The sequence below is a fragment of the Chrysoperla carnea genome, chromosome 1 (genome assembly GCF_905475395.1).
Source record: "Chrysoperla carnea chromosome 1, inChrCarn1.1, whole genome shotgun sequence".
In the NCBI taxonomy this organism is placed as follows: domain Eukaryota; kingdom Metazoa; phylum Arthropoda; class Insecta; order Neuroptera; family Chrysopidae; genus Chrysoperla; species Chrysoperla carnea.
In genome coordinates, this window is record NC_058337.1 from 47,852,689 (window position 1) to 47,872,010 (window position 19,322).

A 19,322-nucleotide genomic window follows, 5' to 3' on the forward strand; every position below is an offset into this window, starting at 1 on the left:
TTTTCATAAAGTTTGATATTAAAGCAAATTTTCTAAAAAGTATCATTTAGCTTCCAATGACGTATAAATTATCCGTGTATCAAATTATCCACTATCTAGTATTGTCCAGTACCAAACGTATAATTTATCTTAAACCTCATTGCTTCTACATCAATTTAACTTAACGCCAATAAATAAAGTAGAAACAAAATTATGTTCGAAGGTAAAGGAACTAAAGATTTGCAAATTATCATTGTTTTTCTCTTGAGACATAATCCTATAAAATTTGTAAATTTCGATCGTGAAATTTGTATAATAAAAAATTTGAAACAAATTAATTGAATCACAAATCGATTATTACTATTTGTTTTGAATTTACATAGGTGCATTGATTAATCGATACATACAGTAAAACATTAGCTAAAATTTTTATAATAGAAATTATAAAATTTTAAAATAGTTAGTAATCTATTTACCATTCTCCTATGATTTAATATCATTTTATTAAAGAGTATTTAAAAGCTTTAAAATTAAGCTTATAACTTTATAAAACGCTAAATTAAAGCTTATAACTTTATAGAAAATACCTCAAAGTGATAGATTTTTACACTAATAGATAAATTTAACAAGTGAAAACAAACAATTGACTGAGTTAATTGTTGAAATGCAATGTATAGACAGTGTTGATTACTCTGTCACATAAGACATAAATATATGTCACACACATATAACTGATATTCTCATATAATACATACTATACAATTTGCGCTCGCAAAGTGATGTCTACGAAAAAATGTTTTCAACAAAAGTTGTTTAATTTTTTATAAGGAACATTTTTTACATTTAAACTTTTGTTCTATCTCTAACGATTTACAAGATGGGTCCCACGGACCGTTTTGAATAATCGTGATGACAGACGGACAGGCAAACGACAGGCAGGCAACAGACAGATAGACAACCGGAAATGGACTAATAAGTGATTTTATGAACACCTATATCAAAATTTTGTTCATAGTATCAATATTTTTAAGCGTTACAAACTTGGGACTAAACTTAGTATACCTTGGTATATTTCATATACATGGTATAAAAACTTATGATTATTATTAGTATTTTGATTTAAAATCATTTCTTTACGAAATTATTTTAATAGAATATCGTCCAATGAATCATCATTTATTTGGAGAAATATTATTCCGTCATAATAAATATTATATTTCTCATATTTCAGACAGATATGTTTAATTTGGATTTGAAATGAAACAAAATTACGTTATTATACAACAATAGGTCTTGATAATTCAATTATAGATTACATAAAATACATTCCATTCATAAAATGTTTTTATATAAATACCCTTGGGTTTTATAAAAATTTACTATATCTGAATCGAGGAAGAAGACAACACTTTATTTTCAATTTCCTATCCAATCTGTTACGAGTAATAACTGATTTGTAATTTCAGATATGGTTATTATAATACATAACTGTTATTAGGATCATATATACTATGTTAATCTACCTATCTTTCTGTTTGTATGTCCATCCGTCCATCCGTCTAACGGCTAACCAGAATAAATTCTGTATGTTTGACTGCGTTCGTTCATTTGTTGTCGATTTAAAAAAAAAAAAAAACATACAACTTCGCCGCATATATACGATAGGCAACCGACCCTTCATTCACTTCTATTAGTAAAAGCTAACTAACCGTTCAATAAATAATGTATCTACCAATGTAGAATAGATTCAAAATAAAATGGTGCTCTTTAAAACGGTTGATATCATTACCCAAGTAGAAATTTGTCCATTTATTTTGAGACAGGTTTAGATAACTTTTAGGTAGAGTCATGCTGCTGGAATAAATTTATTAGCTAATCACTTGCCACTTGTTATGGCTAGTCATGGGTTCATATTTTTGTTAGCCAGTTATTGAACGAGGCAACATCACATAAGAAAGTCTTCGTTGGCTAATTTAATAAGATAATAATAAGATTTAAAATTCAATCTAGTAGTGGTTTTAACTTTACCACCCAACCATTGTTGAAAACAATATTACATAAAGTGATGTCATTGCTGGCTTAATATCATAAGACAGTGATATGTTTTGAGTCAAATCTCTTAGCAAAGTGCTGATCATAAGACCAGTTTAAATTATTCTCGGAACAGAAAAGGCGTTGGAAAAGTTTTCCACAGAGGATCATACATTTTTATTACCCGACTGTCAAGGGGTGGTTATGTCTTTTGAACGTATGTATTTATATATAATTGTCTGTAAATTTCTTTATTACCTCGTATTTTCTAAACGGCTTAATGGATTTATATGATATTTCAGATATTGTTATATTTGTCTGAAACCGAAGTATTCTGAGATAGGTTTTTGAAAAAACGGATTCGCGGATTTCTCGCGCGAAATAGTAATGCGTTAGTAAAAAAAATTAGCAAAACCTATCGAGTAGGATATCAAATTAAAAGGGGATTACAAAAATATACATATTATAAGATTAATTTGGTTTAAAAGTTTTAATATAGTATAATGAGAGGGTTTTTTAATGCTTATACATAGAAACTTTAAAATCGAATGCCATTAAAATCTGCACTAAAATCTTCCCAATAATAGGCTCCGTTCATAATTCCGTCCAAAAAAGTTCAAAATGCCGTCCTGCACAGACGGCGCTACAGAAAGTCTACTGTGCCGGAGAGTTCCTGTTACAATAAGAAAAAAATTTAAATATAATATATTTTTTTTGGAACAACCTTTTATTGTACTAAATAGTAAAAAATAATTTTTTTCTGGGTCACTCATACATGACTATTTGTAAAAGCTGGATGCACTCAATTTAAAACGACAACAGTAATTCGGAGCGCCTCAAGCTTTTACAAATAGTAATGTACGAAAGAAGTATTCATCCAAGTAAAAATTTGTCGGGCCTATAAGTAGTGCAGCTCTCTCAATATCGCTCTTGGTTAGTGTTATTGGACTACCGAATAACCTTGCTTGGACAAATTTTTGTCTATGTACCAATGGAACAAAACCTGAAATATAGTCGGCCTTCACTTATCTGTTTATCGAATGAAAGTTATTTTTTATGAAATGTAAAATATTAACAAATATCCCTGTAATGGGTTGCCGTAATAAAATATGGTCAATAATACTTTTAATAAAAATATTAAAACTTGGAAAGCTTGTAAACTTTATTTTTGAACGATATTTCGCGGACAATGTACCACCGTATTTGCGATAAAACTTTCTTTATTTAGACATGTGAGTCAATGAATTAACAGATGAACGTAATTACTATGATTAACTTATATACATATGCGATAATAGTGAACGAAAAGAGGCAGACAAACGCAACTGCTACATATTCGTTATGGCTTTTACTTTCGAGTAGACCGATATTCGTTGGACATGCAAGTCAGTGCACAATTTCAAAAAATTCCACTACTTGTATTTTTAGTAGTCTTGACCACATTTTTTTAGGTAATCCCGTGCAGATATATTTGATAGCATTTTATATTTCATAAAAAATAACTTTCATTCGGCAAACAGAAGGATGGAGGTCAACCCTATTTCGAATCTAAGACTACAATAATTAAAAGAAAAGCTATGTATAAAGCATACCGGCTTCAGGACTATTATAGTTTATTTGTACATATTATACTATATTTATCTATATGCATATTTTATTCAACAATCGTGGAGTAGTAGGATATTAAGCTATCTTATTATTGTTATTTTTACTGATTATAGTTTCTATCATGCGTTCTTTTAAATACAATTTCGTACTGAAGGCTCATTTCATTTTGAATAAACTCTAATTACATGCAAGTGTTTCAACCTTAATGAATCGTTCTGTATAAGTTATGTCTGCATACATTCTATACATATCCAATTATTAAAGTGATTCGTATCATTTTTGTTTGTATAATTTAATTGAGTATATATTATTAGATTTGGGTTTACGATTTGTGTATGATGTTAAACATGCTTTTTACGCAACCAAGCATAACTTTACTGTGTGTTTTTTTTGTTTTTGTATTTTTAAATATGACGTGTCTGTTTGGGTTTGCTGCTATCATACAGGCTGTTCAGGAAAAATGAAAACATTTATAACAAGTGGTGCACCACACCCATTTGTGAAAATGTTATTTGTTTGTAGTAAAATTAAACATTTTAAAATCAAGCAACTCACTGGTAAAAAATACAGATTCAATGACAAATAGTCTGCATTAACAGCTGTATGATAATGAAATTAAATATTCATTTAAAATGGAGATATTAATTTTTAGTAAGGGGTCACTCAAGTATTAAGTAAGCAGGCTTAAGGGCGTAAAAAAAATTATAAAAATGTTTATTCATAAATTAATAATCGTTTTTTACTATTTTATTATGGTGTAATTTCGAATTTGCGAATTTTTTACATATTATTAAAAATCAAAAATTGAACTTTCCGATAATTAACTTAAAGTCAACTCTCGGAATTAATTTTAATATGTTAATTTTGATATGAAAATTAATATCTATAAAAAAAATATTGATTTTCATAAAAGCTTATAAAAGTTCTTATCATTTCCGGGAGAGGGCGGAGTTCATACTTTTCTTATTTTTTCTTATATAGGAGAGGAGGGGTGTAAAATCATTGAAAGGTTGTTTTCTTGATACTTGAATGACCCCTATCTATGTAAAATACATCTATGGAATTTGAATGAAACGAAATTGGGAGTTTGGAGTTCAGTATCAGAGGTTCCGTGGATTGTCAATTATGTAAACGTTCTAGTGTATAATTTTTTCTGAACTTTCTTATAGAAACAAAGGAGTATTCGAAGAGTTCAATCCTGCAACATGTAAAAAAACAAACACTAAAAATATAATGTTGCTAATTCCAAAATCGAATTCTTGTTGTTTCAAAAGATTAAATAGGTAAGGTTAGGTTATATTGGCTGTCCACGAAGGACACACTTAGACCATAGAGCCTATTGTGATACCATATATGTGTTTTACCGCCTTTCCGCGGATAATTTCACTTCTCAGCACCTCAATTTAAGAGGCTGAGTGCTCCTCCTTCAAGAATACACCATGCACTACACCAGCCCATCACAACTATTAATTAAATTAAATTTGTTGCGACGGCGGGAATCGAACCCGCTTTTGTATACTAACAAAAGACACGGGTCTGGAATAATAATATCCAATATCCATCTATGTTTCTACGAATTTTAATTAACCCCATTAATTTGAAATGTTGATTATTATACTGTGCTAATAATACAAAAAATTTCTGATGCAAATTTATTATGTTAATTATTTGCTTCCATAAAATATTATATACCGTAAATATTGTTAGTTTCTGATAGATTGAATCCTTTTTTACTCATTGCAAACTATCGTTCGTTTACTCATTGCAAACTAGGATTCGAGTTTTTATTAAACTGTCTATTGACTCTGGTTTCTAGAAAATTTTGTTTATAATATAGCTTGTTAGAAACGATTAGTTTCTTAAATCGAAAATATTTTTGTGTTCATAATTAATGAAAGATAGTATTACACCCTAAAATTCCCATGGATTTAAGGTTCTCACGATCGTTTTTGTGTATGCCTCCATAATTATTCACTCAACTACTGGCTAATCTATAAGGTTAGTAAGCTGTCGATAAATATTGATAATAGGCATGGAGTCGGTTCTTATGAATACACATTGAAAAGCGTGTCTATAGATGTAGTTGACAAGAGAAAATCATACTGGAAAAAATTTTTTTCCTAATAATTTTTCAAGAGAAAGTCATTATTTATCTTGCTTGTCAATAAAATATAATTTCTTTAGAAATTCAAAAATATAAAAAGTATTTCGAGAGAGTTACAATTAGAAGGATTTAAATGAATACGTTCAGTTAGGTTTCATATTGTTGTGATAGTGATCAGCCATTATAATTAGATACTAACCTCGAATTTAATTAAAGAAAAATTGAATATAAGTTTTCGTAAATTCATCTAGTTCAACTCCTGAGATCATTTTTGCCCCATATAATCAAGAAAAAGAAATTTTCTTCAGAGCGAAATTATGTATCTGTATTCTTTGTCGAAATCAAAATCCTTTTTCTTTTTTTCTACAGAATCAAAAATATGGAATTTTTTGTAAAAAGAAAATACTATCAAAATATTTTCAATTCTTTAATTTGTTCCCCTCGTAATTTGTATACAGCAGACGAAAAAATTAGCAATTTAAATATCTTTTATATTTTTCTTATTGCCCGTTCGGCGGATGTTTCAAAAAAAGTTTCTGACACCGTTCGACCAACTGACCGATATTTTTTTATAAGTTATTGTCTTGAAATATTAATATAGTACAGCCGGTCATTCTTTTCTTCCTTTTTTAAAGCAATTGCTTTATTAGACTCCCAAATATTTTACTAAAAACTATGGCCAGGCACATTACTTATAGTGGTTACTTACTTAACAATGAAGAGTATAATGACCATAATATTTAAATTCATCTGTTTTTTTATAGTCTCCGTTACATTACGACCAATTAATTACCTCTGTTAATTATCGTCACAGTTATTCCCACAACAAAGAACAAAAAAATAATAATTCTTATTTGTGTGGTTTAAAAATTAAAATTGTTGGTGTTATGCATTGAATCCGATAAAATTATCATGATTATGAAAACAATACTAAAGTAAATAAAAAATAATTTGATAATATTACTTCAAAAGAACCGCAATTGATTCTTGTTTATAATTTGTTCATCTATCGAACAAAGGGAAGGCTCAAAAATTAGCTATGTATAAATAAGAGAGTTTTCACTCTACCGAAACCTCTTTGGTTTCGTTTTATTAATAATATTATACTAGTCTTTAATCTATTGTGCATACAAATTAAATTTCTTCGAACCGAGATTGAACCGAAATATTATGAATATGAATACCACGAAAACATGATTCTATTATAACATTGTTAGTTTATTATAATAACGTATTAATATTTAATATTAAATTGTAAAATTTTGCGAATAGAAATTTGGTAAAATAATTCATGTTCTTTTTGTACACTATTTACACTTAGTTTAAGTAGAAAAGAATGATCTTATCACATTTTAATAGCATTATCCTTGTCTATTTACACTTGTTTTACAGTGAGGAGGAACGTACAGTATTGTAAAATGCCTGAGATTTTCAATTAGGATAACATTGTTATTATTTATCATGGTATCAAGAAAGTTACAAGTAGAAAATTCCAAGCTTGACCGTAGAATTGAAGCAGGCCCATTTTTTTTCCCCAAAAAAAAAAATACTATTATATAGTATAAGCGAGTGCCAAAATTGAATATTACAAAAATTCTTTTCTGACATTTTACCGCAGCATTTTTTATTTATTGTCCAAAAACTCTTCGTAGACTCTCAAAAATTATGCTTGTAAATTATGTTTGCATTCTGTTTCATTCGATGTACCATTTTCAATCCTTAATTTAGCTTGAATTAATTTTTTACGGAGTATTTCTCAAAAACACTGACTAGAATGTTAGCAAAAAAATTATGTGCGTATATTTGAGAATTTTCATTTATACCTAGTAAATATGAATATGAATATGACAATTTGAAAAAAAATTAGCAATAGCAAATGGCGCTACAGCCCGGGGTGGGCCTTGGCCTCCTCTACAATACGCCTCCAAGCAAAGCGGTCCTTGACTGCAGATCCCCATCCAGTGACTCTCATCACCTTCAAGTCACCCAGCACCTGGTCCAACCATCTGAGTCGAGGTCTTCCTCTTCTTCTAGTGGCATATATCTTTGCTTCAAGTATTTTCTTTGGCATTCGTGTGTTTTCCATTCTCTGAACGTGTCCGAACCACCTGAGTCTTTGTGATTTAATGAACTTCACAACGTCTTCTCCCTGTAGGATTTCAAGGATTTCTCTGTTGGTTCGGATACGCCAGTCATCTTCGTTCTCTCGGATAGCCCCATATATTCTTCTTATTATTTTCCTTTCAAATCTCCTGATTCTTTCTTGATCCTCCAATGTTAATGTCCAACTTTCACTGCCGTAGGTAATAATGGGCCGTATTAGAGTTTTGTATATTGTCATTTTGGTCTTCCGGGAGATGAGTTTGTTTTTCAGGAGTGTGATGTTAGCAAAGTAGGCTCGATTTCCACTTCGGATCCTTTCTTTTATGGCGGCACTAGTTCTTCCTTCGTTGTTTACAAGCTCCCCTAGGTATTTAAATTCTGCTACCGCCTTATATGTTATGTCGTCTATTGTCAAGTCATCCATCGTCCTCCGATCTTGTGAGGCCGAGATCTTCATGTGAAAAAAAATTACTGCAATAAAAATAGCAGCAATTTTGATTTCATTTGTATATAGAACACTTTATATGACGTTAGGTTATATGGGCAGTCCACGAAGGACACACTCAGGCTATAGAGCCCATTGTGATTTTATATATGTGCTTCCGCTGATAATTTCATTTATCAGCTCCTCATTTATTTTGAGAGGCTGAGTGCCCTTCCTGCATTCATATACCATGCATATACCAGTCCATCACAACTATTAATTAAATTGTTGTGACGACGGGAATCGAACCCGCTGCTCTAGGCATACCGCAAACGGAATGTAGAACACTTGTGTATTATTATATTTTTAGAACTAGTAAGTAAACCCTTCAATACTTCAACAAGAAAGTTTTTTTGAATGTTTGCAAATTGCATAATTTGATTTACGAAAATGGCATTTTGGTACAAACTGAAGAAACTTAATAATTTCTTCAGTTTACGAAAAATCGATTAACTTGAAAAACACTAAAAACAGCACTGCAGGTGCTATGCCAACTATTATTCAGTAGCCTTCCTTTCGACGTCTTAATATTTACAATCAAGTCTGTCAATTTTTTAATGCTACGGTAAGGACTACAGAATGTCATAATTCAATTAAAAAATCGAAGTATAGGAATTAAATGCAAGGAAAGTAAAACGTATCTCTGTTACATGAATTATTTCAATTCAATTTTTATATGATGGCATTCGCATTTGAAAGAAGATTTGAGTATTAAATAAAATAATTAAATTTAAAATAAACACTTAATTCAATAAAATGATGAGAAACGGATTTAAAACCCACTAACTATTTTATTTTCTTAAAATTGTAATCAAAATTAATAAAATCAGATGTTAAAATTCCCACATGAAATCGAAACATATAATAGAAACTTGTTACAATGAACGATTTGTTTTGTTCATTTTCTAGTACATCGACCAACCATTTATTTTACACTATACATGGATACAAGTTGAGACAAATAATATATTGCTAGTAGAAATTTGCAGACCCTTTGCTCGTTTCATTTCACTTTTTCGTTAAAAAACAAACTTATATCATTAGCCTGTGGTTACATTACCAAACTTAAATCAAAATCCGAATGGTGATCATTTATCCTAGAGGTTAGTTTGGGAATATCCTATAAATTCTTTGTTAAATAATGAGAACATAAAATAGTACTTCAGTAAATACATTTTTATCACTGTCATTTTAGATTCTCCTGCATCTATTATAATATTTTTAGTTCGTAAATTTACTACGAATAAACAACCATCAATAATTTAAACGCAAAATTTCCGACCTCACAATAATTTGAATTTGAAGTATCACTGATCGTTGATGCCTGTATTAACGTCAATATGGTGTCCAGTTTGATAACGTGTCCATGATCGTTAATCACTATCATATTTGCTCACCGGAAAATAAATTCTTGACTAATCCACTGAATTCAACCCATAAATAGGAGGCCTTAAATAACGATAATAGAAACGAAACATAAGAGGAGTCAGCCGAATCCAATAAAATGATATCAGTTGAGCCAAAAGTTGTTTTCTCCCATTAGGTATCGAAAAGTTATAAAGTGACAATGAAGTTTGAATCAGGTTAGATAGATAAAAATTTAAAGAATAATTCACGGTATTGCTAGATTGTTTCTAAGCAAACTGGGGGATTATAAGCTTGTGTAGTGATGAAATTTAATCAATTTATCGCATTTGTCTGATACTTTTTGTTAACAATGTGCACGACAATCTCTAATAGCAAAAGATTTCGTAACAAAAGTTTGGCAAAGTGTTTAAGGCAAGTTAAAATAACAAAAAAGTCGGGCAGGGGTTTGCAGTTATTACAAATATTCAGGGGGGGGGGGTGTCGGTTTGTCATCTTTCCAAATTTGTGCCACCAGCTATCCGACTCTGCAATGTAAAATAGAATCCAATTAAGATGATTTCGAAGAAAAAGAAGAGATGCACTTAAAAAAAGGATAAGATACTTTGCTTTGTCTAAGTCAGTATGGCTCAAAATTGGCGATAACAGCGCTCTTGTGGGAGCTAGAAGTTCTCAAGGGGCCGATAAGGCTAATTTGTAATATAATATAAATATATTTGCACACAATAAAACATAAAATATCGGGTGAAAATTAAATTCAGGGGGCGCTGAAATATAATTGATTCTCGAAGTGGGCGGTAGATCAAATAAATTTGAGAACCTCTAGCATTAGTAATCTCTGAAGGTCCTATATGAAGGATTGTTAATTTTCTTTCTTGTCCGAAAAAATGCAATTGACTTAGTATTGTGAACTTTGAGCGAATTACTTACCTAAACATCTTGATTCTATTTGTAACATGACTAAAAGTTTAATTTTTAAACTCATCTTATATATTATTACTCTAGCAAGTTTTTTCTGCCCCACCCTTATCTTCCTTATTCCTTTATCAAATTCCATGATTCACCCTCATTTTCAAGCTTATTATGGTCTAGGTTTGGCGAAAAATATACTCACGGTCTAAAAATGTGCTAGTCAAATAATTTGAACGAATAAATATCATAAATTTGAATAATAAGTTTATTAGGCAAATATGTTAGTTTTTACAAATGCATTCCTAATACTCGAGACATATAATACTCGAAGCATTATTAGGCAAACATATTAGATCCTCTCCTAATACTCTGAAATCCTATTTTTAATACAAGTTCTTCTAATATTAATTTAAGAGCTATTGATTTTTTTTATCACTTTTTACGAAATTTGTTGTTTTTAGTTACGGGTACAGAATAGTCACTGGTTAGGGAAACTGTCGTAACCTAATTCCGTACGGGTCGAGCTAGTCTATACATAATATAATTGTAATATTGTTTCCACATACGAACATAAACGTTGTGTATCTTAAAGTGAAACAATTAAACACTTTCATCGTTGCCTTAATTAATCTTTTTAATATACGAGTCTTTGATAATTTGCACACTAAATACTGGTTTAGTAGAATATCATGTGATGTTTTATGCAACCTACACTGATGTTTGATATCCTAAATTGATGGCCATCATAATTATTATAACATCCTATACATTAAGTATGTAGAAGTATTGAAGTAGTGGTATTTATTATGTTTTATTATTGTTATGTTCATTGGAATCGATACTTATCGATGATAGTATGTGTATGTTTACTATAAACTCTTGTATAGCTCGACTCTACTATACTACACTACTGTTAAATACTTTGTTTCAAATACATAGTTTTATTTGATTAATGATTGTATACAAACTTATAACAATAAATTAAACTTAATGTGTCTATTTATTTATGCAGTTTGTTATACATTATTATTTACTTCTTGTATGCTTTTTGTGTGTGCTGTTTGCGTATTACAGGCAAAAAAAATGTAGGTAAGTGTAGGTATGGCGTGTTTGTGTTTTGTTTAAAATACACTAAATTGTGTGTATACAAAACAGAAAATTAATAAAATGAAGTAAAAACGATTTGAAAATTAATTCTACTATACGTATATCTAATTAATTAAATGAGAAATTATTGTGTATAAATACTAAACGCGGGGTTCTCCCTAAATAAACTAAGTAAAAAAGTCAGATAAGGCATTTACAAGGGCTTACAACTATTGCCATCTGTCGAGATGACAGATAGCCTTATTAACATGATAGTTATTATTGTAAACTTTGTTATTTTGAATTATGGACGCATTTCAAAACACCTAGTAATCGTTCTAGAAACCGTTTTAACTTCAACGTAGCTCAGTGAAACACGGTTCCCGATGCCCAGGTACCATAAACAGTATAAGCTTTAATAAAGATATATCTTCGGTGTTGTCATTATAGGTACTTTTTCCAAATAAAACATATTTTTGAAAATAATGAGATACGTATCATTATCGAGGTACAGTTAAAGATGTAAAAGGTCCAGGTCCTCGACTGCACTTACAAAGTAATAAAAATACCAGGAGATTAATAGTACTTACGATGGTATCAAAAGTTATACAAAAAATTGGTCTGCAGAGATTTCCCGTAGTTCCTGGAATTTATACAGTTGTAGTCGAGTGATTATTATCAGTAATTGTCACACGTATAAAAAGTTTTTGCCGACATTTTGTTCCTTTTCAAAATGCCATATTATCTAATCCAAAAGTTATTTTTTATGCACTCAAAAATAAATTTTGTGCGGTTCGAGAACCCGCCATTAAAAGTACCTACCTTTATTTCTTTCTATACGTAGACATTTACTGTTTCTTTCTATACCTTGATATTTAAGTAATTATAGACAAAGAAAAGTAGATAGAATATCACCAATTTCAATATTGCTTAACTAATAGATGTTTCAGGTAGAGGTCAGATTCTCGCAAGCCCATCAAGGTTTACACATTTTTAAACATTTCTTTATTCAAAAATTAAATTTATTAGAGCGAGAAATACAAAAATATGATAGTAGTGTGGAATAATAATCACACAGATTACATACCTGAGATAGTTTGCATCTGCTTTCTTAAAAAATTCTGACAATTGTATTCTGCTGAATCTCCTACATATGACTATATCAATTTTAAGCTAGAAGAGGACTGTTTTAAAATTTGCAGAAAATTGGACCACGTAATTGTTACCATTTATTTAAATAAAAATATTTAACACAGAAGCTGGTCCTTAAAATTTGAAATCGACATTTCCTCTTTAGCGGACTGTGTAGGGTATGTACATTTTGTGTAGGATATGTACAGGGTACAGGGTAGAGACTGTGTAGGGTATGTACAGAGTATGTATACGGATTTATAGAGGTTTGAATATGATCTTACTCAAAAATTAAATTTTACTCCCTACGCCAATGCGACCACCTGAGAGGTGCGTGGCTGATATCAATCGATTGTGCAGCTTTTGCAGTTACAGTTATTAAGGGCCATTTTTTTCAGCAGATCGTGTGTTGTTTGTACACAAGTTTTACAAAAGAAAGGTTTCCAATTATAACTTTTCTCGATTTCATGTCAAAATACGGTTAGAATTGAAGATCTGATTGGCGATTAAGACTTAAGTATGTTTGGATATTTGAACGTAAAATGAAAATTCGATCTAACATAAGTTATAAAGTTAAATTAAAATTAAAACGAAACAAGTGAAAACAAACAATTGACTGAGTTAATTGTTGAAATACCATGCATAAATAGTGCTATTATATATTACATACTATACAATTTACGCCTAATTTGCGCCCTCACGGGTAAACAATGATGTTTACGAAAAAATGTTTCAAACAAAACTTGTTTATTTTTTGATAAGGAACATTTTTTACATTTAAACTTTTGTTCTATCTCTAACGGTTTACAAGATGGGTCATACGGACCCATAGGTCAAGACCCAATTGACCTATGTTGCTCATTTACGAACTCGACCTCACTTTTTACGTCCTGAGTACGCTGTAAAAATTTCAGCTTGATATCTTCTATCGTTTTTGAGTTATCGTGCCCACAGACGGACGGACGGACAACCAGAATTGGACTAAGTAGGTGATTCTATGAACACCTATACCAAAATTTTGTTCGTAGCATCAATATTTTTAAGCGTTACAAACTTGGAACTAAACTTAGTATACTTTGCATAATACATATATGCATGGTATAAAAAGCTTCCTTTTTTTGAAACATTAGTTACTTTTTTGGAATTCACATACATACACCACACGATTTTCTAAAGGCAAAGATCCACAGTAATTGAAACTGTAATACCTTCTCTATCGATTCATACCAATCATGTGCCTCTTAGACAAGTCACTTGGCGCTGGGAGGCAATTCAATATGAACTTTCATCGGAAGGGTTTTAATTTTTGAGTTAAATCATTTTTTTTATAAAACTCGTGTATATAGAACACAACACACCGTCTGTTAAAAAGAGAAGGTTAATATCGACCAAAAACTTTATGGACCATGTTGTCCATATAATGAATTTCTCACCCCTCAGACATGTTGTGACGGCGCAGTGAGGAGATCAAATATGAATTTTATTTTAAAACTCCCTGTATATAATTAGTACGCTTATAATTTTCAACTCTAATTTATGATAATGAATACTTATCATAAATTAGAAGTAAAAAAGTACAAAATTGTTCCATTTGGCATCAAAAATTTCTTGATACTTTTTGGCAAGTTTAATTATTGATTGCATACAATTTCTAACAAAATATTATTTTACTAAAAATCAACATTCCATTAAATTGTTATCAATATAAACAGTACCAATACACACAACAGTATTTTCATATGATTCTGGGCGCTTATAAACCAAACGTTGGTATAGTTTCATTTAATTTAAAATGAAGCGAACATTGTTTATGCGGTTACATATGCGGTAAAATTGAAAAATTGGTTTATATTAAAAATAACTAGCTAATTAGATATTACTAATACCAACTAAATAAAAAAGGTTAAAGTGAATAATTTGTAAGAATTTATCACATAATAAACAATTTATCACTAGTAATAAAAAAAAAAGCTTAAAATAAAAAGTGGAATTTTTCCACCACATAATTCATTCATAAAATGTACTTTCACGAAATAACGCTGAATAGGTACTATAAATATAAATTGGTAATTATTAATAATGTATAACCATCTTCGGTGAATGGATAGAGGGTAAATATAAGGTGTAATATTCAATATATAAAAATGATGATATCCCACGAATCACATTACATTATAATGGCGTTATTTGCTACCAGTTTTGAATTTGAAAGAAATTGTTATTTTTAAACCTTAGGAGAATTGTAGATCACCGTATTGACAGTTCGATAAGATTGTATTATTAAATTTTAAAATTTTGAGTAGAAGGATTACCAAGGTCTTTAAACTATTAAAAATGTTAAAGTTAGGTTTGTAAGACCTTGTTAAACTCTTAAGTCGGTATATTTTGTATTGTAATCGGCTTTTTTTTCTGTGTAACAATCAGATAAAAAAAAAAAAAAAAAAAAAAAAAAAAAAAAAAAAACCACCATGACCTACCGTATAAAATTTGAGCAGGGCTCCATTGTGGGTTCATATTTTTTGGATATGTTTCCAAATTTGAGTGTCGAAACTCGTGTCGAATTATTTCAATTGAAAAGCGAGAGCATATTTTTTTAAGATCAGCTAAGTTTTTAAGCTTTCAAAGCTTGAAAATGAAAATTCAAACATACATTGGCATCGTCTTCAATATTCGCTGTTTGGAGAACTAAGTTAGGATAACAAAAATGTTTAAAAAAAAATTTAGCGCTGCTTTTCATTTAACTCATCAAATTATAACACAAAATTGAAAATATATTTAAAAAAAATTAAACTATCGTAGTCGCATGACAGATGACGTCGTACGTACATCATAATCATTAATTGAATAACTTTTTAAAATTAATTAAATTTGTGGTTGAAAAATTAATTAAAGTTTATAGTTTTAATTATTTGACTTAAAAATATTAATTAATAGTTAACAACATCTTCAGATCTCACCCGTAGTTGATTAAAATATTATTCTGGTTATTATTGAATTACTCTTTAATGCGTTACTATTTGGGTCATAATTTTTTTAAGTTTTGTGTTTCTCTCGAGATACTGTGAATGATTGAGGAAAGAGCAAAATTCATAAGGTAGAAGGCACATTTTTTGATATTATTGATCAAAACAAATTCCAGACCCATTATTGGTTGTTAATTATTTGACATACTGAAAATTTGTCATTTTAAGAGTATTGGACATACTGACATACTGAAAATTTGTCATTTTAAGAGTATTGGGCCACAAAGACGATTGTTTGTCGGATGACGAACTAGTGATTTTGGCATTTGTAAGAAATTGGGTTTATTTAATATAATTTAGTGGCGTAATTAAAGTTTGCGGGTCTGAGAAAGTTGGGATTACTCAGAAACTTAAGAACTACCCTTACACGAATTTGGACTTGTTGGAAATAATTCAAAAAACGTACACTAGCTTTAAACCTATTTAGTATGAGCTATCTCTTATAGTGTATCTATAACTATTTCGATGATTACTTTTTAGTATATTTATTAATTGATTATTTTCTAATATATATATTTTTTTTTTGTGTTACAGATATACAGAAAAATGTGGCCAATATTCATATTAGTAATAACCTTATTTGGATGGTTGGTACCAGAAACATCGTCCGGATCAGTATCATTTTGTCCCACTGGATGTATATGCAACGATGAAACATTAGTTGTACAATGCGAAAAAAGTAAATTAGATGTAGTGCCAATAACATTAAATCCGCAAATACAACGATTAATATTAAAGAATAATAAAATTCGGACTGTTGATGCTGCATTCCAATTTTATGGTGATTTACAATATGTGGATTTATCATCGAACCATTTAATGAGCATGTCAAAAACAATGTTTGATAATCAGAAGAAATTACAAGAGCTACATTTAAATAAAAATCACATTGCTGTCATCACGAATATTACATTTCAAGGATTAAAATCATTAACAGTATTAAATTTACGTGAAAATTATTTAGAGCAACTTACTGAAAAATTATTTTCCATTCTTCCAAGATTGGAAGAATTAAATTTAGGACAAAATAGAATTACAAGTATAGATCCACTTGCATTCGATGGGTTAAATTCGTTGCGTGTATTATACCTAGATGATAATCAGCTAAGCATTGTCCCAACAGCAGCCTTTAAACCACTTGGAAGCTTAGCTGAATTACATGTTGGCCTAAATGGATTTTCCGAATTAAATAATGGTGCATTTTCCGATTTAGAGAAATTGAGTGTCTTAAATCTACTGTCAGCTGGATTAGTAAACATAAGTGAAGGAGCTTTTAGTGGATTATCTGGTCTAAGAACTTTAGATTTAACCGATAATCGTTTAACATCCATTCCTACGAAACAATTAGCCGAATTACCCCGTTTAGAAGAATTAGCAATTGGACAAAACGAATTTACATCTATTAAACCAGATTCATTCAAAGGTTTATCGAATTTACGCAAAATTGATATTACTGGAGCAGGTCAACTGGAACGTATTGAAGCTGGAGCATTTGCGTCAAATTTGAATTTAGAAACTGTTATATTAGCAAATAATCGTAAATTGAGTCAAATTGATGACGGAGCACTTGCTGGATTGCCAAAATTACATAGATTATTATTGCGTGACAACAGTTTAACGACTTTGAGTGAAGGTTCAGCATCATGGGGTGATATACGTGGTTTAGAATTAACTGACATTCCATTAGAATGCACGTGTGATTTGTTATGGCTACGTAATATTCTAGCAATGAAAAATTTAACTACAGTTCAATGCGCTGGACCGCAAGCTGTACGTGACAGGCAAATGCGATCATTGTTACCGGAAGAAATGGGCTGTGCATTTAATGATCCTCGTCAACAAGCAATTTTAGGTGCATTATGTGTAAGTGGAGTTGCTTTGCTTGCTGGATTATCATTAACCTTGTACAGATATCGAAGAAATGTACGCGATGTTGTAAAAGATTACAAATGGAATAAACGTGCCATAAGTCGTAAAGAACATGAATATCAAAAAACATTTTCTGAAGATGAGTATATGGTGCGTGCTGCGGCTGCTGCTGCAGCTCACCATCAAAATCATCCACACCTAGCACCTGTTAAACAAATACCTGTTACGGAACTGTAGCTAGAACTTCGTGCGGGTCCGGCAATTTATTGTTTGGGTACAGCACCCCGACCTCATCACAATGGGGGACCACCACCGCCGCCGCCACCTCCCCGTGGCAGTTCAAGTAGCCAAGGTGGTAGTATAAACACAACCCCATATAGACATCACGTATCGCATGTCATGCATGGTGGGCCCGGTGGTACTCTACCTGTACGAGGCTTTACATACTTACGACCTCATCAGCCACATTAACTTTTAGCTAGGACCAGCGCACGCGGAAAAATTTTAAACTAAAAAACGTATCTAAAATTTATCAAGCAATAAGTAAAATTTCACAATCCGAACCTGACGTGGAAAATATTTTAACAAAACACAAATGATGTAAAAAAAATTTGGAGCAATATTGTAAAAACAAAAATTATTATATAAAATATATTATATATTTGAAAATTATTTAAACATAATATATTACATATATTTATCGAAAACGGGAAAGAATAATGTGTTAGACATTTTTTCTACGTGAAAAATGTAAACTAGATAGGTGATTTATTTTTGAAATTATTTGTTTTTTATTCTTTCGGACAAAATAATTTTTTTCCAATGACGTGTTCTGAGAGCGATATATCTAAACATGTGGTTATTTCTTTTCATTTTGAAGACTCGTAATTAATAATGTAAACTTTAAAATGGTGCAGCAGCATAATTAACTTTAGAATTTTCGTTGTATATAAAAAATTATCTTAATATTTATTTCATATGGCGATAAAATTTTCTAAATACAAATATATCAAAAAAATATTATAAAAATTTAAGTTTTCCAAAATTGTCAGAAACTGAAACTTAGTAATGGAGACATTAATTACAAAAAACTATGTGTAGTGGAAGAGTGTATACTAATCAAAGTCAGGATTTTTACAATTTGGTGAGACTTCTCTAGAGCATACGATTCTGCAGAGTTCAGAGCTTACGATTAAATAAAAACTTAGATGTGGCCATAAAAGCATGAAAAAATGATGTAAATAAAGCATGACAAAAGTAATCTGTATAAGGGAAGACAGTTTTTTCGAAAATAAGTACGTAGTGAACTTGAAGCAAATTAATGGAAATAAACGAAAAAAAAACTAGTTTTAGACGTTAAAATTTGTTTACATCCTAAAAATATGAAAAATATAATGGCAGATTAAGTCAAAAACAAATTCCTGGTTGATTGATACAATCGTCGGAAAAATAAATTAAGAAATACTAGGTGTACTGAAAGGCTTCAGCGCAATCAATAGCTTTGAATTTGATTTATAAAATAACAAGTTGGGATGAGAATTCACAATTGTCATCAATATTTACAAAAAATGAAAAACTAGATGTAGTCATAAATAATCATATAGTTATGTACTTAAGGCACTGATCA

At 30.3% G+C, this 19,322-nt stretch overlaps 1 protein-coding gene across 1 annotated transcript; it reads left to right on the forward strand.

Annotated features, from left to right (window-relative positions):
* The first annotated feature begins 262 nt into the window (after positions 1-262).
* Positions 263-18,307, forward strand: LOC123300103 (insulin-like growth factor-binding protein complex acid labile subunit). Its single transcript, XM_044882578.1, has 3 exons — positions 263-267; positions 2,664-2,669; positions 16,361-18,307. Exon 3 carries the CDS (start codon positions 16,373-16,375, stop codon positions 17,930-17,932), a length of 1,560 nt encoding a protein of 519 aa, XP_044738513.1. The 5' UTR covers positions 263-267; positions 2,664-2,669; positions 16,361-16,372; the 3' UTR covers positions 17,933-18,307.
* Positions 18,308-19,322: the final 1,015 nt, after the last annotated feature.

Bases quoted from the DNA above. Each gene is read 5' to 3' on its own strand.
- LOC123300103 (XM_044882578.1), top strand. From the start codon at position 16,373: ATGTGGCCAATATTCATATTAGTAATAACCTTATTTGGATGGTTGGTA.